The sequence below is a fragment of the Pyricularia pennisetigena genome (genome assembly GCF_004337985.1).
Source record: "Pyricularia pennisetigena strain Br36 chromosome 4 map unlocalized Pyricularia_pennisetigena_Br36_Scf_6, whole genome shotgun sequence".
In the NCBI taxonomy this organism is placed as follows: Eukaryota; Fungi; Ascomycota; class Sordariomycetes; order Magnaporthales; family Pyriculariaceae; genus Pyricularia; species Pyricularia pennisetigena.
Window position 1 is genome coordinate 3,829,305 of NW_021940918.1, and position 22,543 is coordinate 3,851,847.

The following is a 22,543-nucleotide window of genomic DNA, read 5'->3' on the forward strand; positions in this document are numbered from 1 at the left end:
TTACGATTGTCCACATGAGCGTAGCCATTGACTGGACTGACCATACTCACACAGCATTCACGAGGCGAGACACCATCGAACTCGAAGACACATCCATATACATAGAGCCACAAAAGCGAAATAGGTTGCGGGAGTCACGAATTGATGGAACAAGAAGATTAAAGTAAAAAGCCAAACGGCGACTGTGGATATTGTTCAGAAAGTGCTCTCAATCATGACCATTGCCGTGGGGAATTAATGTACAACCCAAAACGCAGTAAAAAGAACGCAACCCATAAAACCCGAGAATCCGTGACCCCAATGTCATGACACCCAAACAAAGAACGGAAAAACAAAAACCCAAACAAGCTCACATCTCTTGGCTGGGGTTCTTGCCACCAGCAGTCTTTCCGGTCTTCTTGGGCAGCAGGTCTGGAATGCCAGTTAGCATGACGTCTAATGGAGAATGGGATGCAATGCCTTAATTGCAGAAGCTTAAACTTACTCTGGTGAATGTTGGGCAGGACACCACCTTGGGCGATGGTAACGTGGCCCAAAAGCTTGTTCAACTCCTCATCGTTCCTGATGGCGAGTTGCAGGTGACGGGGAATGATACGGGTCTTCTTGTTGTCACGAGCGGCGTTGCCAGCCAACTCGAGAATCTCAGCAGCGAGGTACTCAAGGACGGCAGCCAGATAGACAGGAGCACCAGCACCGACACGTTGGGCGTAGTTGCCCTTGCGGAGCAGACGGTGGACACGACCGACGGGGAAAGCCAGACCAGCCTTGGACGAACGGCTACATGAAGGATGAGATGGTTAGCGCGCCTGAAGCCTAACGATGAAGCGCGCTTGACAAGCCCAGTATTCAAACAACAGACGCGTCCATGATTGAGAACCGAATGACTAAAGCAGATCGAAAGCCTCAAATGAGACCAGCTTGGGGATGCGACTCACGATTGCGCGTTCTTGGAACCGCTGGCCTTGCCGCCGGACTTGCCGCCTCCAGTCATTTTGAATGTAGGTTTGTAGTGGAAAAAAGTTCAAAAAAGTTCTATTGTAAGCGTCTGAAGACGATGAGAGATTTGGGCTGCTGGATTTGCGTCGGTAATGGGCGATTGTAGATGCTGTTTTGGTTGTAAAGATGAATGAGATGGGAGAGCCAGATAGATGGCAGTGGGGGAGCTTGTAGGTTAAGTACTTTTCGCGCGTCAGAGGCAAATCACGGAATCACTGTCAGAAAACGCGCTAAGCCCAAAGCGGACAACAACTTGGTTGCGGAGTGGAGCTCAGTAGGTCGCGCAGTCCAACAGGAAAATGCAGGGCGGCCGCCCCACATGCATGTACGTACCTTTTTTTTGCGCGCTCAGATCAAATGCACACAATTCTTGCGGCAGCCACAGCTTTCCCCAAACGGACGCGTCTGTTATCATACCTCTTCCTCCCCCCTTCCCCGTCTCACTCTCCCTGTTCCATCCCCTTTGCTCTTCTCACCCGGTCCAACCTTTTTATTTTTCCTCTATTATTATTTTATTTTCTCTTTTCGACTTTTCGACCTGACCCTGGCGCCGGAACCTTGGCATGGGTCGTTCCTTGGACCCGCGGCACAATTTTCTCGTGTGTTTTTAATTTTACTGATTTGACTTTCCAAACTGTTCGCGCCGTCCAGACCATCCCGACTCTATCAGCTCTCAATCACCCTCATCTCTCAAAACGAAGCTGGGTATAGACGTCCACCCTCGATTTCTATCGCTCTCATGTCAACCAAGTTTTCTTGATGGACAATTTTGAATTTTGTTTCGCTCATATGAGCCAGAAAGGCCGAAACCGATCTGAGAACCTGTGCAATTTGTTGTGAAGGATTTGGGGAGCCTGACCTCTGGGTTGGATAGTAGGGCTCGGGGGGCATTTTTGTGGGTGCGAAACCCCCAAGTGGATGTCGCACACGGAACACAATCGGCATTTGAGTCGTATAGTTGCTCCATCCAGGGAAGATGGTGTTTTTTCCCCCCCTTCTAACAATGCAAGACGGAGATTGGAAGACCATTTTTGCTTATTGAGGCATTTGGTCTTGGATCCCGCCCAGTCTCACTTTTTGTGTGTTGCTCAGGTCTCCGAGTACGGTTTCAAGGTTCAAGTGGTCTTGAAGCACCTCAAAGTGCATCTATGGTCTTAGATTTCTCGGTTTTTCATTTCGATTTTTGTGTGTTGGACTCATACTGGTACATCCAGTATAGGTACGATATATTGTTCAAAAATGTAGCATTAGTATCAAAACACCAAAAATATATCACGAAATCTCAACAAGAACCCCATATGACCTTGGTAGGTCCAAGTTCAGCCTTAAATTCACGTAAAGCTTGCCCGAACCCCACGGGGAACCGGCAGTCGTAGATTCGGGGATCTTGGATGTCGGGATCGGGTCCGACAAGAGGGTCTGGACAATGCAGTGAGCCGTTGACCGAACGGTGAGCCCTTGGCGGTCGCTGCTATGCCCAGGCGGGAGCGGATGAGCCTGGGCTGGACAAGGCGGACCGGCAAGACGCGCCTACGTGGTCGCGTGGGGACGGTGACCGGCCGTATTGCACACATGTTTCCACTGACTGTTGGCTAGTTCATGGCAGTTGGCTGCATCTGCGCTGACGCAATTCTTCATGTATAGCTAAGAGCAGTCATTATGCTGCTGCTCGCATGCATCTACTTCTGTTGGGGAATGCAGCATCCTACTACGCTTCTGATACAAAATTGCCTCAAATATAGCAGCACCTGCCTCTATTTTGGTGGTTGTTAGGTTCAAGTGTACAAATTGCGTCGTCGGGCTGGTTTGGCAACATTCGCGTCGAGGGTGATTTGAGACGTGACGGGAGCAAGGGTGGTTATTCACTGACGCGTCGACGATAATGCAATGGGCGGGCATGGGTTATCTTTCCATCTCCCAGCCAGCAGTCGCAATTTGTTGCATTTGTTGCATTTTCTCCAGGGCAGTTGCGCCAATGAGAAGCTCAGAAGCCCCTGCTTGTGTGGGTCAGCGGGATGGCGCCTAGCGAAATCAAAAAGAATAGTTTTGGTAAAATGGGTGTTGAGCATGGGCTGTTTGACGGTTATGGACGCACGGGCCAACTTACGACCATATTTTTTTTCGCCGCAAGCGCGTTTCCTTGCTACGGGCCCCAAATCCGTGGCTGGGCGCTTTTTGGCAAGGCCCCCGGCACCTACAAAGTCAAGTGGTGTGGTCCCCGCCCCAGATCAGTAAGAGCAATCGCAGGCGTCGCGTCAAACTACAAAAGGTCAACGGGCCCCCCAAACCTTGACTTTTATCACCACTCAACTCCATCTCCCACTTGACAACCCAACCAACAGCAGCATCAATCAAATCAAGGTCTTTTCAGCCAAAACATCAGCTTCTCAAAGCATTGTCAACCTTCGACTTTTTTTACACCAACTTCACAAAAAAACATTCAAAATGCCCCCCAAGGCCGCTGACAAGAAGCCCGCCTCCAAGGCCCCGGCTACTGCCTCCAAGGCTCCCGAGAAGAAGGATGCTGGCAAGAAGACCGCCGCCTCTGGTGACAAGAAGAAGAGGACCAAGACCCGCAAGGAGACCTACTCTTCATACATCTACAAGGGTGAGTTTTCGCTCCTGAACGCGTCTTTCAGATGCAATCACGCGACATTTCAAGCTCTGATTCCATTGCGCACAATACTGACGTGATTTTTCAACCACAGTCCTCAAGCAGGTCCACCCCGACACTGGTATCTCCAACCGTGCTATGTCTATCCTGAACTCTTTCGTCAACGGTATGTTTTATTCTCTGGCTCGCGTGCCTAACCTCCAGGCTCTATCAGGACGCGTCTAACTCATACCTTCTTTCATAGACATCTTCGAGCGTGTTGCCACTGAGGCCTCCAAGCTTGCCGCCTACAACAAGAAGTCGACCATCTCATCTCGTGAGATCCAGACATCTGTCAGGCTTATCCTGCCCGGTGAGCTTGCCAAGCACGCCGTGTCTGAGGGTACCAAGGCCGTCACCAAGTACTCTTCAAGCACCAAATAAATTAAGCGTGTGTCTTTTGGTTTTCTGTTTAGCTCTTTTTCCTTCATCCTTTTGGGCATGGGTATCTTTTTTTCTTTCGACATGGGAGTCATGATGGGTTGGCAAGCGGGTTAGCCCACCTCGTTTGCCTCCTAATGCTTTTACGGTACTGGTTGCGTCTGTTTTTATTGGGGATCACTTTTTCAGGTCACGGGGTTTCGCGGCTGTACAATACCTTGAGACTTGGGGATTAGGGAGAATAAATCCTAAACACATGACATCTAATCATTCTATTAGTTCCCATTGCTCATTTGTGACCGATACTCGTATGTGATTGTGAACCAACCATCTTCTACACGTGACAATACAGTCAATCAATCGGTAAGATCATATTGCTTGTTGAACTACTCTTCAACAGTCTTTGCCCGCACAATCTGTTTTCAACGACGGTGAAACATGTATGGTATCTTAGCCAAGACCGGCCTTTGAAGTCTTGACGACGTGCGCGACAGGCTCCAAGATGCCTTTGTTGTCCAGCGCACCAAGACCCATACCCTTGGACCAGCCCATCTTCTCCAACATTGTACGGCCCTTGTTGGTCTCACCGAGCTCTGGCGCAGACCCGCCGACAATCTCGCCGTCTCTGTATCTGATCGAGGCGTGAGCACCACCACCCCGATTGCCACCACCACCCCTGGACTGTTTGTCTAGCCGTGGGAAGTATCTGCGGTTTATCCGTGCAAAGGCCTTGTCCATAACTTCGACGCTGTAGAGCGACGTGGTCTTGGTCCGGTGCAGGACTGGCCGTCGCTGGTCGCCCTTGCCGGTGGATTTGGACTTGACCCCTAGCTTCATGGCTATCTCGTGCACTACCTTGCGGGCAGCTGCATCCATGGGGGGCAGAGTAAGTCTACTCATGGTTTGTAAGTCAGTTATGGCCCTTCAACAGGATGATGAATTCTCCATGTAGCAGCATAGGGAAAGACATACACCTGGTCCAGGGTTAGGAGGAACCTGGTGAACTCTTCTCTCAGCTCCGTGATGTTGATACCCTCCACAAACTTGACCCTTGGATCGTCCGGATTGGGATTTCTGCCGAGTAGTCCCTTGCTGCGCAGCTCCTCGCGCTCACGCTTCCTCTCCTTCTTCTTGAGTCGGTCCTTTTCGTACGTAGCGTCCATGATTGCTTGAAGTTCGGCGTCCTCGTTGGTCAGTTTGAGCGCGCCATGCTTGCCCTTGGGCTTCTTGCGCAGTGAATTCATATGATCCCAGTCCATAAGGTCCAGGTCGTCAAATGCATCCGCAACAGTTTTGGCGCTATCGGGTTGACGAGAGTCTGATGCTTTCTGTTTCGGCGTGCGGGCCTTGTTTCGCCGAGGACGACGGGCAGATGCGTCACGTCCAGAAACGGCACCATCAAACAGCACCAGCTCATCCCCAAATAACCCAAGTTCTTCTTGTTTCGCAAGCAACCTGGCAAGCTCGGCATCGTCAATATCCGCTGTCATATCTTCTTCGGCAGCGGATATCGGGTCATCCATTGGGGATTCCCCATCTCCAATTTCGTCATCATCCGAATCGCTCAAATTGTCGCTGTCAGAGTCGGCGCCGATGACCACATCACCATCGCTTCCACCAATGTCTCGAGATGCAAACTTCCGGTGGTGTGCAATCAAATCATCCAGCCCGTCCATGTTTTCCATGTAGTCGGCCAGTATAGCGTCTTCGTCGTCTTCATTATCCCCTTCTGAATCTGACGCATCCGCCTTGGGTGTTGGAGAGTGTCCAGATTTGTTTTTCCTAGGTGACTGATCGCTGGGCAATGGTGTCGGCGCAACTGCTACTTTTTCCACAGTCGCCGAGACATGTAGCCTTTCCGACTGTGTTTTGACAAGCATCTCGATGTCCTTGCGCGATTCTTGAACGCGGCTCTTACATGGCACTGGGGGCTTGCGAGGTGCTGCTCGCCCCTTGAACAAAACAACTTCATGGCTCGAGTCCGAATCATGTGCCGCTGCGTCATCTTCTTCCTTGAACTCGATCTTGACGGCCTTCTTGGACTCTTTCCTCAGAGTCTTGTCGCCCACAGTGTCGAGCATAAACAAAGTATCACCGTGAGTAATCTCAAATGCACTTGGTGTGACCGAATTGGGAGCCTGTACTTTTACCGGGGCCGATGTAGGCTTCACGTTTTCGTCTCGCACTGATGGAGCAGGAATTTGCGTTTCAGTCCGCAATGGAGGGGCAACGTTCAACTGGTCCTGGGATTTAGAGGGCATAGGTGAGATTTCTGCCGGAGATGCATCTGCTTTGTTATCCTTGTTTCCGCTCTTTTCATCGACCTGGAACTCCTTTAATGGCTCGATGAGACCAGCGCTAATGAAAGTCACCGGGCGATATCGAAGCCGCTCATCGGAATTCCATTTCAGATGATCGCGGGCGGTATTTCTAGCCTCGTCCCGCATGGAGAAGCCTATTGACTGTGTTAGCGATGAGATACTCGCTTCCTGGCTGCATAAAATCTTGTGGTGTGCGTGGTGGCGAACCGTTCATTGCCCCGGCAAGAAATGAGTCCATTGCCTGAGCTGATGCATTGTAAGGCCCTCGTCCACCTGCTCCGGGGGGTCTCCCACCACGGCCACGGCCTCTGCCGCGTCCAGCTCGACTTGGTGCCATCTCTGTCACTAGAGCTGTGTGGCAGTATGAACTTGGTGCTGGTTGTGGTGATAATTGTAGGGCAGTGAATAAATTTTGATTTAACAAGTCTTTTCGAAAAGCCAGAATAAAGTGAAATCGAAAGAAAGACAAATATTATCAAAGCAATCAACAACGCAGACAGTCACCTCATTCAGGCAAGTAATTCATCAGACGTCGGAATAGACGCCTGCTTGAACTTTTCAAGGCGCCAGAAAAGATAACAAACGAGGTGAGGTATGTGAGCACATTACATGAAGTGCTCCTGCAACTACCGCCGTTTTCCTTCATCAGTCTTGACGTCTTCCACAGGGTCTGAGTAGATGTGGCTCACACTGTGTCATACCAACACTCTTATCGGCAGCTTATCGTACAAACCCCACATACTTCCGCCCCTCGAGGCAGACTGGCAGACGCAGTCGCTACTACCAAGACAAGCAAGATTACTTCCGCAAGAGGAGAACCGACCCTTTCCGCCTAAAGTAAATGGGGAGCTGGCTGACCCACACCCCACAATCGTCTCCTGTGTAGTGCGTCACAAGGCCGTCGCTGTAGTGTCCCACATGTCCAGGCTATCCCTTGGTGCCGCAGTGTTCATGATCCATTCATTATCGCCATTACACTTGCCATCGACCACCGGACCTATGGAACTGCGCAACTGTACAACAGCTTCCTGACACTCACTCGACATTTCCAGTGCATTTATTTGACCTACTGGGCTTCTCACCAGTCTGGCTGCCCTGCCTTCCTGAAAAAGTGAGGTTGGGTTTGGCCCAAAGCTGTGTGCATGCCGCTTGCTAACACGCGGTCCCAACTCGCCTCAATCAATAAAAACTCAAATAACAGACAACACCAGCCACTAAACCCAGAGGCACAATAGCGCTAATTGGACAACCAAAGAGAGGCAAATACAGACCATCGCCCGCCCACGAATAACAGCACAGTTCCTCCGTACAAGCACCATCGAAATCGAACCATACCAACCCTGCGAAGTACAATCCTGGCAGGTAAACAACTGCTCGTCGACAAAGGTCAAAGTCGACAAACCAGACGGGCAGTCATGGATTCGGCCGTGGCTGGTGCAGCGGACATCGGCCGGTACGGCCGCCGAATTGTTAGGATGATCTGGGATCCGGAGCCAACCAACGACCCTATCGCGAACCGACCAGCCTGGTGTTTAGGTTACGAATACACTTTGGAGACAAACACTACTTCGAAAACCAAAGGAGAGGATAAAAAACCATCAACTGTGACGAACAGCGACCAAAAGCTACCCCCTGTTCAGGCAAATAAGGTGCCCTCCATGTCGCCCGCTCAGTTACCCACGGACGCTGGCGCCACTGCACTCCCCGGGAACACCACACCACCTACATCGGAGGCTGCGATGGAGCCCTCCAAAACCTCATCACAAGCAGCTGCAATCGATACCCCGCCGGACTCGGTCGACAGCAGTTTTGACTCGTCCATGGCATACGAGGACGTCCCGGACGACGGGGGCTGGCCGCCCGCGTTCCTTAGCGACTTTGAGTCGCGGATATGGATGACTTACAGGTCCGGATTTGAGCCTATTCCCAGGTCCACGGACCCTACCGCTTCTTCGAGGATGTCTTTCGCAATGCGCCTCAAGACCATGGCCGACCAGCAGTCCGGCTTCACAACGGATAGCGGATGGGGATGTATGATCAGGACTGGCCAGAGCCTGTTGGCCAATTCACTCCTTACTTGCCGTCTCGGTCGCAGTAAGTTCCATATAGACCCCGCATGATTAAGTTTCCGGCGAGGAACCCGAGAGACGTGTGCTAATCAACCATGGGCATATAGGCTGGCGGCGCGGTCAAGCACCTGACGAGGAGCGAAAGCTCCTTTCTCTTTTTGCAGACGATCCCAAGGCACCCTATTCAATACACAAGTTTGTCGCACATGGTGCAGCCAAGTGCGGCAAGTACCCAGGGGAGTGGTTCGGGCCATCGGCAACGGCCCGGTGTATACAGTAAGCGCATTGGCGGAAGGACTTTGTACGGACCGAAGACCTAACTAATCGCTTAACCCAGCGCTCTTGCCAATGCAAACGAGGATTCTTTCCGAGTTTACTCGACCGGCGATCTTCCGGACGTGTACGAGGATAGCTTCATGGAAGTTGCCAAGCCAGACGGGAAGACATTCCATCCGACGTTGATACTCATCAGCACGAGACTGGGCATCGATAAGATCAATCAGGTCTATTGGGAATCGTTGACAGCTACTCTGCAGCTGCCTCAATCAGTTGGAATCGCTGGGTGAGTAAATGCACCGCACATGGCCAACGACGATACAAGCTAACCAGCCCAACAAAGCGGCCGTCCTTCATCGTCACATTACTTTGTGGGGGCGCAAAGGTCAGACGAAGACCAGGGCTCGTACTTGTTCTATCTAGATCCGCATCACACACGTCCAGCGCTTCCCTTCCACGAAGACCCACAGCTCTACACTCCTTCGGATGTAGACTCGTGCCACACTAGGCGACTGAGACGACTTCACATTCGTGAGATGGATCCTAGCATGTTGATAGGGTTTCTGATTCTGGACGAGGAGAATTGGCATGCGTGGAAGAGCTCCGTCAAACATGTTCAGGGCAAGTCCATCATTACAGTTTCGGACCATGACCCTTCAAAGGGCTCGGCTTCTGGACGGCCATCGGCTATTGATGAGGTTGAGACCCTGAGCGATGACGATGGCGATACCGCTTTGGATGGATAGAACTGCCACTGTCACTTTTTCTTTTTCTCGATTTCGTCCTTGGCGTTTTTATAGCATCTGTTTGGCGTTTTGTTGGAGTTAAACTCGATGCACAGTTCGGTAGACAAGGTGCAGTCCCTGTAAGGGAGAAATGGCTTATACTTAGGTACGTACGTGGTAGGTATCAACTGCGCACTTACCAACCATTGCGACCCGCATATGTGTATTCGTCACCATTCCTGGCGGAATCTGAGATTCCACTGTTGTGAAAGACGCGGCATGAGCAAAAGCACGGAATGTGTCTTGTGACATTTCTGCCCTCCAAGCTGCAGATCGCAGCATGATGATATAAAAAGTATGGTTATGTTGAAGAACTGCAACGGCCAGCAAGGACAATCGGGTTTCACCTCTTGGACTTTTTGCCCTTGGCGTGTTTGGGTGCCGAGTGCTCTTCGTCTATATGAGCAAACATCTTGGTCCTAGAGGGAAAAGCCGCTTTGCATATGTTGCATACGTGCTGATGTTCAAGAATCGTTAGAGCAGACGATGGGGGGTTTGGGGAATTTAAAAGGAATAATGTTGTATGCCAGAATATGACTTACAGACGCTCCTTGTTCTTCCAGGGCTGCTTGTCGAGCTGCCTTCTTTTCCCTCTTTTGCTTGGCTTTGCCCACCTTTTTCGCACCGGGGGTGTCATCGAGGGTGAGCTGTTCAACGGCACTCGTGGTCTCTACATCATCAACTTTGTTGGCATTGAGCGAATCTTTTGATCCCGCAGCAGCTCCCGCGATTCGATTCTCGACCTCGTCTCTCGAAGCGTACTCGTCATCCAGAGAATCTACCTGTGATGAACTTTCATCAGATCCATCTCTGCCAGGCTTTGCAGTCGTTTCTGGTGCGTCTTTGGTGCTCAGGGTAGGTTGGCTCGACGGGTCGTCTCTCTTTGACAACTCCTCAAGACTATTCCCCGAGACTGGAACGACATTTGCGCCCGAAGCGGCAGGAACCTCAGCGGCCGTCTCATCCTCATCGAGGTCGAGGTCGAGGTTCTCCCTCTTCATCTGCCGGCGCAGCTGCTGGACGGCCTTTTGGTGCTTCTTGCTCTTCTCATGGGCCTCGAACTGCTTCTCGCTCTTGAAAGTCTTGGCGCACACGACGCACTCAATCTCCTCGACCTCGGACTGGTCCTCCGAGTCCGAGAACTCGCCCTCGTGCGGGTCGGCCTCGTTCTCGTTGCGCGCCTGGGCCCAGTCGGGCAGTACGTAGGCAGCCAGCTTCTCCTGGTTCGCGGCGCGGGACCTGGCGGCCTGGGCGGCGGCCGAGTCGCGGAGGACGCGCTGGCGCTCGGCCTCGGACTGGGTGTTGGGGACGTAGCGGGGATCGCGCTTCTTGACAAAGGCGGCGAGCGAGCGCACGGCGTCATTGAAGTCCCGGATGCCGTCGTCGCGGCTCTTCTTGTTTTCTTTTTCCATCAGCCGCCGCACGCGGCGGTCCGGCGCGTCCGAGAGCCGATACTTGTCGCGCCAGCTGAAGGACTTGCGGGTGGAGAAGGAGGACCAGGCGTTGTAGAAGGGGCGGGCCACGGCGTCGTAGTCGTCGGTGGACGAACCAAAGGGCGGGTATTCGGGCGGTTCAAGACCATCCCACTCGCAGGCGGCGGCCTCCTCGTCGGCGAGGTGGCCGAAGAACTCGTCGAGGATGGCAAAGAAGCCGTTGGGGCTGTCGTTCATGGGCACACTGGAGTTGAAGCGGCCCATAAGGGCGTAGATCTCCTCGGCGGTGGTGATGCGGATGTTGTTGTACTGGCTCGGGGCGGCCCCCTCACCGGCGCCGGCGCCGTCGGGGTCGCCGCTGAGGATGGCATCCCGGTGCGAGTCATACCAGGCGCGTTCCTGGGGGTCGGAGAGGATTTCGTACGCAGTCTGGACCTCGGCGAATTTTCGAGTTGCATTTTCGACGTCGTTGAAGTTTCGGTCTGGGTGTAGCTCAAGGGCCTTGCGCTTGTATGCTTTGCGGATCCTGTTGGAACAGTTTCAGGGGCAGGGAAAGAGTCAGTGGTTATGGTGCACCAATGGACAAATATGCAAGCCAGAAAATGTAAACTAGGCCAGGAGATTTTCCATACTCATCGTCGGTCGCCGTACGCTCGATTCCCATGAGCTCATAGTAGCAAGTCTTTCTCACAACCGTGTTGGCACTCTGGCCATTGGCAGACCGGTTGGAGGATTGCTCGGCCCCCATAGCGAGGGAATCGAGCTTTTACAAACGATGTTATGGATGCGATGTATGGTGACAACAGTTTCGGATATGGGCAGCCAAGGTAGCAGATTATGAGCTCGTATTATACAGCGAGCCAATTGCGGATTTGAAATCAAACAGTAAGACGCTTTGGGGAATGATTCACTATGATGATTTATCATGATTATTACTAGGGCAAAATAGAAGCTCTCAGCAATTTTTACCCCGCCAAATTATATTTGGCGCGACGCGTAGAAAGGACGTGGAAAGGACCCCTCAGTTCGGTAAGGCGACGCTATTTCCTGTCCTTGAGAGGGTTAGGGTTGGTTGCAGTCAATGACGACACAGACGAAAGGCACCACTCACGGTGTAGTTTACAACAGTATTGGCTTCTCTACGATATAGTTTAGCGTTCAGCTATTTATGCTGGCATGTAGAATCTGGCTGATGATCGCGCAAATTGGTTTCGTCACGACCTTTTTTTTTCAGATTTGCTGACTGCCTGGCTCATGGCCATTTAGAAACCTCTCGTACGTTTCGAATAGGAGGACATTGGTGGCAAGAATGGACAGTGCATTGCAAATAGGTTCCGTAATCGGAAAGCCCGAATAGAACTAGCAAAACGTGGCTAAGGTAGTATTGGAGCGGTCCACCACATGACTGTATACGCAAGCCTGACAAGGTGGTGTCAGGGGCCGGAGGCGGACGGTGAAAACGGCAAGCAGGACCCGGGTTTTCGTCAACGTTGTAGTACCGAACAAAGTACCTCAGCTTGCTCATGTACAAATGCGATAGTTCCGTCTCGAAAAGGCTTAGTTCGACTCAGGGCATGGATGACACCAATCCGCATGCACAATGGAAACGCCAAATGACTTGGGTACTTTCGTCGATTAACTCCTCGATGGGTGTTTTTTTTTTTTTGGGTTTAATTTGCTCTTTGCCCCTCCCCTGATCTACTCGTTTTCTTTGAAAAAATTTGTCTGGTCAAGGGTTACGTATATCGGAGGACGTTGGTTTTGCTGAGCTCCATGCGGCTTTGAAATCTCCTCAAGCCAAGACTCGATTGCATTTGCTTTCTTTTACTTTTCTTTTTCTTGTCCTACCAACTCGGCGCCAAAACCGTACCCAACTTGGTACTGAAAGCAATCAAATACTGTACCTGCCTATCAAGTTCCCTGGGCATCTCCACAATCGTTTTTCTCCCCGCGCGGCAGCACCACTCATTTGCTCTGGATTTTCACAGTCTTTATCAATCCCTGGCCGGCAGCCACACCTTCTATGGATTTAGGCGCGCCTGGAATAGGCACGGCTTCCATCTGATCAGGTAATTGCTCGCGTGCTCATCTTGGCAAACCCAGCTCGGCACAATCTCTCGAATACCTTTTATTATCTCCCCCACCATATAAGCATCTATTCGGCCCTGTCCCTGCAATTGTCGTCATTCTTACACCTTTTTTTCATCTTGGCACCCGCTGGGACCCTTTTTCTTTTCTTGTCTTTTTCTTTTGTTTTCTTAATTTATCTTATTTACATATTCGGAGCCCTACTTCTCTGTTTTCTTCGGTTTACGTCGTCCTGTTATCCAAGAGGCAAGGTTACTGCTGTCGACTCTGTATAATCTAAAGCTCTTCTGCAAAACACTTGTTCTAGCTCCGAAATATGGCTCTGAGTCCTCGGATTTTTACAATCATCTGGCGAAGGGACCACAAGATCTGAGCGGACACTTTTGTGCAAAGTACCGCGCAATCAGCCCAAGGCAAAATTATAGCGAGAACTAATGGTTCTTTCGTTTTTGCACGTAGCGACCGGAGTATAGGCGGGAGAGTTCAGGTCGACCTCTTACATTGCGACTGTCGAGGGGCAAAAATGAAGTTCGGACAAGAATTCAAAGAGGTTCTATTGCGGGAAGGTCCGTCCAATCCAGGAATGAAATCATCCGTTGTTTGGGATCATAAAAATTGCTGACCAGAGAAAAAAAAAAAAAAAAAAAAACCTATAGGATACCCTCCCAAATGGGTCGACTCAGCAATACCTTATGGGCAACTGAAAAAGTGCCTCAAAAAAGTCAGACGGGAGCTGCACGAGCTGGGGCTCGATCCAGAAATCCTGCGCCAGCTCTTGGCAGCCCATGCTACTTCCAACGGTGACCCGGTGCCACTGGCCAGCTATGAGCTTAATGGCTCGACCGTCTTGAGGCCTCGCCTGACCGTCTTTGTCCATCTAGAGGATGGTGAGGCCGTCGATGCCACCCTGACTCCGGCATCAAGGGAGTTTCTGGAGAAGCTCTCGTCGGGAAGAGTACCCACCTCGCCCGACCTAGAGTCGCCTGGGTCTAGCGTCGCCAGCCCACGGGGGTCGAGTCCAACCCGATCAAACTCGATAGATTCATCAGAGTCGTCGGAGAGTGATCAGACCTCTGCCTCGAGCACCGACAAGGCCCCATTCATACAGCGCGTCGAGATACCCCTGACTTTTGACGGCGAGTTCTTCGACCTCCTCCAAGCTGATGTGTCCAACCTCGACGCTCTTCAGGATGAGGAAGAGGCGGCCATGTCAAAAGAAATCGTCCACCTCGGCGAGGACATGACGCACCTGACCAAGCCGCACAAGTTCCACAAGTCGGACCTCTCTCGGTGGCGCGAAGTCTTTGAGCTCTACCTCGATGCGCAGGTCTTCTTTTCGACGCATGAGCGCGACCACGGGCCCAGGACCAGCGCAAAGGCACTCGAGCAGCTCGTGTGGTTCCAAGCCAGGGTTCAAGATCGTGGCCTCGTCCAGCAGTTCAAGCTGCCGGCCAGTCGGGAGGCTTATGTCAGGTTCTTGGATCTCAACTCGAGGTTTTTGCAGAATCTCAAGTTCCAAGAGATCAACAAAACAGCCGTAACAAAGATCCTAAAAAGTACTTTTTTTTTTTTTCTTTTTTTTTTTTTTTTTTTGCTACTCTTTCATGCCTACCCTTGGACCAGATTAGACAAAAGATTACTAACTCGTATGCTTATCCCACTTCGCAGAATTCGACAAGCAGACCTCCCTCGGCGCGTCGCAGACCTTCCCCCGCGCCGTGCAGTCGAAGCGGTTCCTATCCGAGAACGTGGCCAAGGACCTCTGCGCACAGGTGTCGAGCCAGGTGGTGTCGACGGTCCCGCGCGTTGAGGACTACTCATGCCCGATTTGCATGAGCATCGCCTGGCTGCCCGTGCGCCTGGCATGCCGCCACGTTTTTTGCGTCCGCTGCGTCGTCAAGATGCAGCGCGACGGCAAGCGTCAGTGTCCCATGTGCCGCCAAAACGTCGTCATGCAGGCCGACCTTCGCAACCTAGACCACGACCTCGCCCGCTTCATGGGCCTCTACTTCAAAAAGGAGACCAAGGAGAAGCAGGCTGCCAACGATCTGGAGCGCGGCATTGAGATGTTTGGCGACGACTACAAGCCGTCTAGCTGTGTCGTCATGTGAAATGTGACGACAAGAAAGGCAAGCCAATGGACAAGGGACAAGGGACAAACTTTATCAACAATATGAGATGTTCATTTGGTATTATTGGCAAGGGCGGCATTTTTATTTTGTAGATTTGATCTTTTTTTCTTTTACGATACCCAGGAGACATCTGAACAATGAGAGAACACCTTCCATGTTTGCTTTGTTTTGAATATATATAACCCGCAAAACTGCCTTGAGACTTGTCTTGTTATACTCTTTTCTTTTTCTCGAGGGGGATAAAAAAAAAAAAAAAAAAAAAAAAAAAAAAAAAAAAAAAAAAGACATGAACGGATATTCTAGATGCTTGATACTATTGAATATATTAAATGTTACTAAGACTTAGGACGCAGTAGCACAAGATTCGCCTTTCCCAGCAGCGGCTACGGCTTGCTCGGCGGCCTGGAGCGCGCTCTTGAACGTGTCGACGAGCTCCTCGGTCTCGCCCAGGCCGATGCTGATCCTCAGCAGGTTCGGGTCGACGCCGAGGCTGGCAGCCCAGTCCAGCTCGTTGTAGTGGGCGAGGAGGACGTAGGGCGAGACGAGGGTGAAGTTTGTGCCGAGGCTGGGGCCCTTTGCCGTCTTGATGGCGTCGTAGAAGGCGACGGCGGCCTCCTTGTCGCGGAAGACGACCGAGAGCAGGCCGCCGTAGCCGCCCGACGGCAGGCGGCAGCGCTCGTAGTTGGCCCGGTCTGGGTTGACGCGCGGGTAGTGCACGCGGCGGACGAGCGGATGGCCGAGGAGCAGGTCGCAGACGGCCTCGGCGTTGACGTTGATGCGCACGACGCGCGACGCAAAGTCGCGGCTGTTGCGCTCCATGAAGAGCACGTCCTCGGCCCAGTACGTGTCCTCGTAGCCGCCCGCCGCCGCCGCCGCCTTGAGGGCACCGTAGTACCGCCCGTTCGGGTTCAGGATGCTGCTGCCGCCCATGACGTTGCAGTCGCCCGAGAAGATCTTGGTCAGGCTGCTGACCACGATGTCGGCGTACTGCAGCACGTTGATGTTGGAAAAAGTCCCGATGGTCTCGTCGACGACGACGGCGAAGTCGTGCTTGTCGGCCATTTCACGAATCCGGGCCAGGTTGGGGCACGTGAGCAGCGGGTTGCCCGGGAACTCGCAAAAGAGGGCCAGGTACCGCTCACCGGCCTCGAGGCGGCGTTCCAGGTCGTCCAGGTCGGCCTCGGAGGCGTGGCCGTAGAAGACGCAGCCGGGGCCGAACTTTTGGAGGATCTTGAGCGTATCAACATAGGGAAAGCCAAAGTTGATGCTCTTGAGATGACGGTCGCGCGCCGACATGAGGAGCCGGTGGGCGTGGAAGATGGCGTTCATGCCGCAGGGGTAGATGAGAACGTCGTCCTCCTCGAGGTTGTTGACGCCGCGAGAGTTGGACTCCATGGCCGGGAACGCGTGGCTACTCGAGATGTCATGGTCCGCCGACAGGGCGCCAGCAATGCGCCTCTTGATGGCCGATCGCGCGCGGGGGAGGAGGGAGATGTCGAGGTTCCGGCCGAAACGCTCCTCGAGGAACCGCTCAGTCTCCTCTTCCGACTCTTGCTCTTCAGACTTGGCTGCCTTGGGAGGCGTGGAGGCGCCATTGGTCCCGCTGGATGCAGGCGTGTCGTTGGCTGGGGTCTCCCGGCGGTACCGTCTCGGCCCCTTGGCAGACTTGAAGACTGGCGGCTGGGGAGAAAGGGGCGACGACCCTTCTGGGACCAGCAGTTTGGCCGAGAATAGGTTCTGGCAGAACTCGGCCCTCCTGCTCGAGACTCCGTCGCCAGAGTGCTGCCAGTACTCCTTGGCGACCGGGAATGCCTCAGGGGACAGCAGCACGGCCGAGACGGCGGGCGAGATGGGCCTGAGCTGGTCGGCAACAGCCTTGGGGGCGTCAGGGGCCAGGGTCAGGTGTACGGCGTCGAGCCCAGCCAGTGTCGCCTGTGGGGAGGCACGTTCCTTGACGTAATCTATGCATCTCCGAGCTGCCTGCCTGTTGGGGAACAGCATGGCCTTCTGCCCTGGCTGACCGAATCTGGCGGCCAGTTCATCGGCAAATGCAGTGATGGTCTTGTGGATAAAGAACCTGGGGTAGCCGGTCGTCATGCGGTCGACCACCCATGACTGGCCCTCCTCATATCCCACGTTGGCCTGCCATGTCGGCAGAGACACGCTCACTGCCTGTAGTGAGAGAAGCGTTAGTCTATTGATTGTGTTCTCCAGGAGTCCGTTGGCGTGCTCTTTTGAAGCTTACCTACATGTGCAGTGTCTGGCGGTATCGACGCGCCAAGCTCTACCTCGATCATTTTTTTCTTTGCTCTTTCTCCTTTTGCTTTTTTCACTTCCCTCCTTTGTGCTCTCCTACAGTGTCGCAGTAAAACCCGGTCCTCTGGCAAATTTTTCTTTTCTCTTTAGTGACGGGGGACACCTTTTTTTCAGACGAATGTAGAGTAAAAACAGAAAAGAGTTTTTTTTTTTTTTTTTTTTTTTTTTTTTTCCTTCTCGTTTTGCAATGATCAGCCTACAGGATGAAGATCTTTGACGTGGACCTCCCTTGACAATGACCACTTGGACGTGAAAATAAAGGTGTCTTCTCGATTCAAGATCGTCTTCCTAGTAATGCAGTCTTAGTCGGTGGGTAAATCTAAGGTAAACAAGCCATGGGGACGGAATGGGATGAACAAGAGAAGGGGGATGGTCCATCCGTAAAGGAAAGAGTCATCCGCTACGAGTGCCTGAGTGGGGGCCGATTATCGGAGTCGACGGTTTTTTTTTTTTTTTTTTTTTTTTTTTTTTTTTTTTTGCGGACGTTTAGCGGAGCACCGGTGGGTTGGTTTCTTCTTATGGCGGCTGTAAAGTATCGTCGCTCCGGTCTAATCCCTTTCCAATGAGACGTCAAACCATATATTTATCGGCATCACCAACCTAAAGGCAGCTATTCTACGTCGCCTTGACCAGATTTCTGCACAAAACCCAAGACCGTTAGTTAATCCATTGAGGGGTAGCACAGCCCGCGGCCATGGGCTCCCCTGACTTTTATTTTTATTATTTGTTTATTTATATATGTATATATATAATTTTTTGTCGCTTTTCCACCCATGCTGATCTTTTTTCGTCCCTTGTTCTTCTTCCCCTTCATTCCAGATAAGTCTCGTCAGAATATCCTGGAACTTTTTTTTTTCGCGAGTCAAAATCTTCCCTCTGACTACTGAGCACATGCTCAGAGATCTGCCCACACCCACGTCAGGGCCCGATATCGTTTTGTCAAACTTTTTTTTCATGGAAGGCAATCCAACGAATCCGGCACAAATCATCGCAAACACAGTCCGCAAGTGGCAAAAACTTTTTTTTTAACACGCGCTACTTTCTGGGCTTGGCATGGTTCGCAAATGGCAGACAGCTTCATAATTTTGAGATGAATGTGCGAGGTTTGATGTCATGATCGCCATTGCGAGACATAGCTCGATAAAAAGGTGAAAGAGTCCGTGAACCAACTGATGCTCAAAGGGGGTTAAATTTCATATGGAAAAGAAGAATATTCATATACAAGCTAAAAAAACAAAAGAAAAAAAAAAGGGGGGATAAGAAGTGAAAAGCCATCGTAATTTACACAGACAAAGAGCCATATCATCATCAGGATTGAGTCTGGTAAACATCCCTATAAACCCGGATCTGACCAGATGGTAGTGAAGGCAACTCTTGCGAATGCTCTTTACCCCCGTTGCCGCCCCTGCCGGTGCTGACCTTGGTCTTTGTGCCAAACGTCTGCATGTTGAACGCGTGAGGCGATCCCGTCTCGCTGATGTCGTCAAGGAAGCTAGCATCCTTCATCGAGGACGAAGACTCGGCCCCGTTGACGTCCACGCGCAGCCTCTCCACGCTACCGCTGTTCTCACGGTAGCTGGAGTGAGGCTTAGAAAAGGTCGAAGATGCAGTCGCCAGGCTGCGGTTTTTGCTCTTGCCACGGCCAAGTTTGCTTCCGCCCGTGTGATATCCGGTTCCGACGCCACTCTCGCCGCCGGGTCCCGCCGTGCTCTTGTTGAAGGTCGATATGAGCTTGGGGAAAATGCGACCCACCAGCGGCCGTAGAGTCGGGAGGCAGGCGCACAACAGGCCGATGCTGACCTCGGTGGTTGACCAAACTGATGGCACGGTGTTGTCCCATGTGACGTCCTCGGCGACGACCAGATACCTAAGCCTGATGACCGAGATTGCGCATGCGAAGAACCCGAGGGAGAAGATGCCCATCAGTACCAGTTTCTGCGTCCCGTTGATGTGCAGTTGGTAGAGGGCCGGTAGTGGGAGTGTGAAGACCAGGATGTCGGTGATGATATGACCGACGCCTTGGACATTCCAGTAGGGCATATTCTGGATATTGCAGGGTCAGCAATCCGAGGTAGGAATATCAAGGCCCATTGAATGTATGTAGCAAGTAAAACTCACAGGTAAGCAGTTTCTTGTTGGCGCACTTGACCAAAAGTCGGAAATCTGCAATGGCAGTACCGTTAGCAAAACCGATTTATTGGCTCAGGTCGTTGGGCATTCAGGGCGAGGAGCACTTACCGGCGAGCACTGAAAGATGGCGACCAGGACAAAGCCAAAGCACCAAGATGCGATCAAGACCAAGAACCCCAAGTAGATGCGCTTCATCGCCCTGTTGACCGCTAGGACTCGATAGTATTGGAGTAGAAATGCAGCCTTGGTTGCCATGATGGCTGCATTATAGAACACGATGCTGAGATAAAATTCCTGAGCAGTCCACGACTCACGTCAGTAGCCGATCCCCCTCCCCTTCGTTGTGGTTGGGAACATCAGACTCACGATTAAGTAGGCTTCGACATCACTAGGCTGCAAAGTCCAGATGTGCTTCCCGGAACCATGACGAACCACTATGTGAGGGAGCGTTCACGTCAGTCGAATAACCTCTTTTCTTTGTCTTATTAGGGTTTACCATGCCAGGTGATGGATGGTATACTCACTCAGGCCAATGACCAGGCCGCAGGCAAATGTGAAGAACAGGGACAGTACCGCCGCATAGTCGTCCGGACCAAAGGTCCTGAGGATAACAAGTCGAGTATATACCTGTATTCAAAAAAAAAGTGTTAGGAAGATCAAGTGGCCCTCCGAGATAGCGTAATACACGGTGTAACCCAAAAGACTCGTGGGGCGGAATGACAAAACCATCGCGCTAGTAGAGTAGTGAACATACCCTCGCAGCAACAGCCAACGTGATCAATATAAGAAACACGCTCACGACGCCGACAACCACCCCGCTGATGTCTTCATGATCAAGAGAGTGATCTACGATCATCTTTGTGCCACTTGTCCTAGTCGGGCTAAGACGAATGCTGTGATATGATCTGACCGGCAGAAGGAGCAGAGGAATGGAGAGATACTTTCGCAAACTTAACACAATCCAGTAAGAGCTGAGAAGCGTTGCTCAGTTTATATGCCTTGACATGGTCTGGCTTTATTTTTTTTTTCATGCAGTAGGGGTGGGCGGGGACAACAGGTTCACGTCTATTCGATACACGAGATTACGCGGGGAAGAGACTTCCTGAACTTGTTATGCTCAAGTGTGCAACGCTTCTGAGGTAGTAGGACCCCTCTACTTGCCCCATTACCTGGCAGGAGGGCAGGGTTATTCGACGCAGGGATGGGGATGACTGTGGTGCCTACTAATACGATGGCTGGCTATCCGTCGTACTGTATAGGTTATTGAAGTCCAGGGATGCCGAGTCAGTTGTAGAGAACGGTTGTCTCCGTCTCCCGAGTCACGGCAGCACAATGTGCCAAGTGGCTAGCCGCTCGATAAGATTCCGATCTTGGCACTGTGAGCAGAGTACAGACGAGTCTTCTAGGGAGCACCAACATCCATAAAGAAGACAGTGATCCCTGGGCGTGAACAAGCAAGTCAACGAGCCTCCCCACAGAAACTACAACCTCTGGTTGGTTGGAAAGAATAGATGAAGGCAAAATCTAGAAAAAAACTGCATTTTCTGAATGTGGTGAGCTCAGATCCTTGCCAGCCATTTGATCCGGAATCTTGGGCAAATCCAGTCGCCGGCCGTCTTAGCGTAGGCAAACAGGTTCCATCCATCGGACCAGAACCAGACGACTGCACCAATAAGCCAACAGTAAAGTGGTCGTGTAAGAGATGGCGAAACCGATTGAGGCTTTCGGAAGGATGCAGATGGCTGGGTTGTAGCAGGTCAGCAAGACCAGTTCCACTCTGGCGGGCGACAAGCCGGGAGGATCAAGCAGTCAAAGTGGTTCCTGAGTGTGCACACGTTGATGGGTTCACGATGCCCAATCGGTATCCCCGGGAGTCAAGGGAGGGGACGATGGAGATCGGTCCAATTAGCAGAAAACAGCCAGTAGTACGCGGGGTTCTCCATAAAAGGAGAGAGGAAAAAAAGAAGGAAAAAAAAAAAAACCCCTTGACTGAGAAGGAAACATTTCCTGTGACAATCAGGTCGCGCCTAGCTAGGCTTGCTAGGTCCTTTTCTCTAAAAAATCGGGGTTTCCCCGGGGTTATGCGACTAGAGTCAAAGGGGCTTTTTTTTTTCTCTTGTCCGTAGCTTCTGTAACAGCGGACAGCGGACAGCCGTGATCCGATTCTTGTTGTCCCATCGTGAGCGAGAAGTTTCCTGTTCGTAGCTTCTAAGGTATCTCGACGGAAAAATAAATCTTAAACAAAACACTTTCATTCTACTGTAAACAGACACCAACGAATTGAAACGAAATGATTACGTTGATATTCGGGGAAGACGTCCGGCAACTTGGAACATATTGACAACCGGCATCGAGACCCGGTGGTATTCGGAGTAGGAACTGGCCGAAATCTATCAAACATGACTCAACCCGCCTTTGGTGATGAGATTCGGCCGGAAGGTGGCGGCCAAGCTTGCGAAGGCACCGCCAAAAGTTTATACAATCACATCTCCACAGAGACTATACAGTACTGTACTGCTCTGTAATTCTAACCCTTTCAATAGTATTTGGTCCTGCAAGCAGACATCCCGAACATCGCCACAGTCGGTCGTTGAAAAAAGCCGTCTTTGTCAGTGACGACTGGTGGGTTGCATCTCGCATTGGACACATACAAGGTAACGACAGATTGGGTTCAAGATGTATATCATCATCGTCATGTGCCGGAATGGCTGCAGAGCGTTAAGGGCGGATGTTCATTAAATCAACGGTCCGAAAAGGCCAACGCAAGCCTCGACAAAGGTACGGTAACGAATGTATGAAGTAGATGAGTCGGTTTTGTCAAGGTAACAGCGAACCGGAGATTTACTTGATGTTGACCCACAGCTATGTGGTACTAGTGTAGTGGAAGAAGACTCGGAAAATAAATGTGCCTGAACTCAAGTGATCCGATTTATCACAACCCCAAATTTCCTTCGACCCAAAAA

General features: G+C 51.7%; 8 protein-coding genes across 8 annotated transcripts; 3 read left to right on the plus strand and 5 right to left on the minus strand.

Moving 5' to 3' along the window:
• Positions 1-349: 349 nt before the first annotated feature.
• Positions 350-991, minus strand: PpBr36_06716 (uncharacterized protein; the record flags this gene model as incomplete). Its single annotated transcript, XM_029893859.1, has 3 exons — positions 350-411; positions 485-777; positions 936-991. 3 exons carry the CDS (start codon positions 989-991, stop codon positions 350-352), a joined length of 411 nt encoding a protein of 136 aa, XP_029746149.1.
• Positions 992-3,441: 2,450 nt separating this feature from the next.
• On the plus strand, positions 3,442-4,033 carry PpBr36_06717 (uncharacterized protein; the record flags this gene model as incomplete). Its single annotated transcript, XM_029893860.1, has 3 exons — positions 3,442-3,604; positions 3,705-3,776; positions 3,855-4,033. 3 exons carry the CDS (start codon positions 3,442-3,444, stop codon positions 4,031-4,033), a joined length of 414 nt encoding a protein of 137 aa, XP_029746150.1.
• Positions 4,034-4,480: 447 nt separating this feature from the next.
• PpBr36_06718 (uncharacterized protein) lies at positions 4,481-6,688 on the minus strand (the record flags this gene model as incomplete). The annotated part of the gene is made up of 3 exons (XM_029893861.1): positions 4,481-4,922; positions 5,003-6,485; positions 6,559-6,688. The coding sequence occupies 3 exons, from the start codon at positions 6,686-6,688 to the stop codon at positions 4,481-4,483; spliced, it is 2,055 nt and encodes a 684-aa protein (XP_029746141.1).
• A 715-nt stretch (positions 6,689-7,403) lies between these two features.
• On the plus strand, positions 7,404-9,442 carry PpBr36_06719 (uncharacterized protein; the record flags this gene model as incomplete). The annotated part of the gene is made up of 5 exons (XM_029893862.1): positions 7,404-7,462; positions 7,700-8,445; positions 8,528-8,696; positions 8,758-8,982; positions 9,040-9,442. The coding sequence occupies exons 2-5, from the start codon at positions 7,767-7,769 to the stop codon at positions 9,440-9,442; spliced, it is 1,476 nt and encodes a 491-aa protein (XP_029746142.1). The 5' UTR covers positions 7,404-7,462; positions 7,700-7,766.
• Positions 9,443-9,824: 382 nt separating this feature from the next.
• PpBr36_06720 (uncharacterized protein) lies at positions 9,825-11,662 on the minus strand (the record flags this gene model as incomplete). Its single annotated transcript, XM_029893863.1, has 3 exons — positions 9,825-9,938; positions 10,024-11,440; positions 11,547-11,662. 3 exons carry the CDS (start codon positions 11,660-11,662, stop codon positions 9,825-9,827), a joined length of 1,647 nt encoding a protein of 548 aa, XP_029745621.1.
• Positions 11,663-13,525: 1,863 nt separating this feature from the next.
• On the plus strand, positions 13,526-17,094 carry PpBr36_06721 (uncharacterized protein; the record flags this gene model as incomplete). The annotated part of the gene is made up of 5 exons (XM_029893864.1): positions 13,526-13,568; positions 13,659-14,558; positions 14,671-15,109; positions 15,488-16,668; positions 16,697-17,094. The coding sequence occupies 5 exons, from the start codon at positions 13,526-13,528 to the stop codon at positions 17,092-17,094; spliced, it is 2,961 nt and encodes a 986-aa protein (XP_029745620.1).
• On the minus strand, positions 15,477-17,431 carry PpBr36_06722 (uncharacterized protein; the record flags this gene model as incomplete). Its single annotated transcript, XM_029893865.1, has 2 exons — positions 15,477-17,306; positions 17,384-17,431. The coding sequence occupies 2 exons, from the start codon at positions 17,429-17,431 to the stop codon at positions 15,477-15,479; spliced, it is 1,878 nt and encodes a 625-aa protein (XP_029745623.1).
• Positions 17,432-18,758: 1,327 nt separating this feature from the next.
• Positions 18,759-20,436, minus strand: PpBr36_06723 (uncharacterized protein; the record flags this gene model as incomplete). The annotated part of the gene is made up of 6 exons (XM_029893866.1): positions 18,759-19,493; positions 19,569-19,613; positions 19,689-19,874; positions 19,947-20,014; positions 20,105-20,207; positions 20,335-20,436. The coding sequence occupies 6 exons, from the start codon at positions 20,434-20,436 to the stop codon at positions 18,759-18,761; spliced, it is 1,239 nt and encodes a 412-aa protein (XP_029745622.1).
• Positions 20,437-22,543: the final 2,107 nt, after the last annotated feature.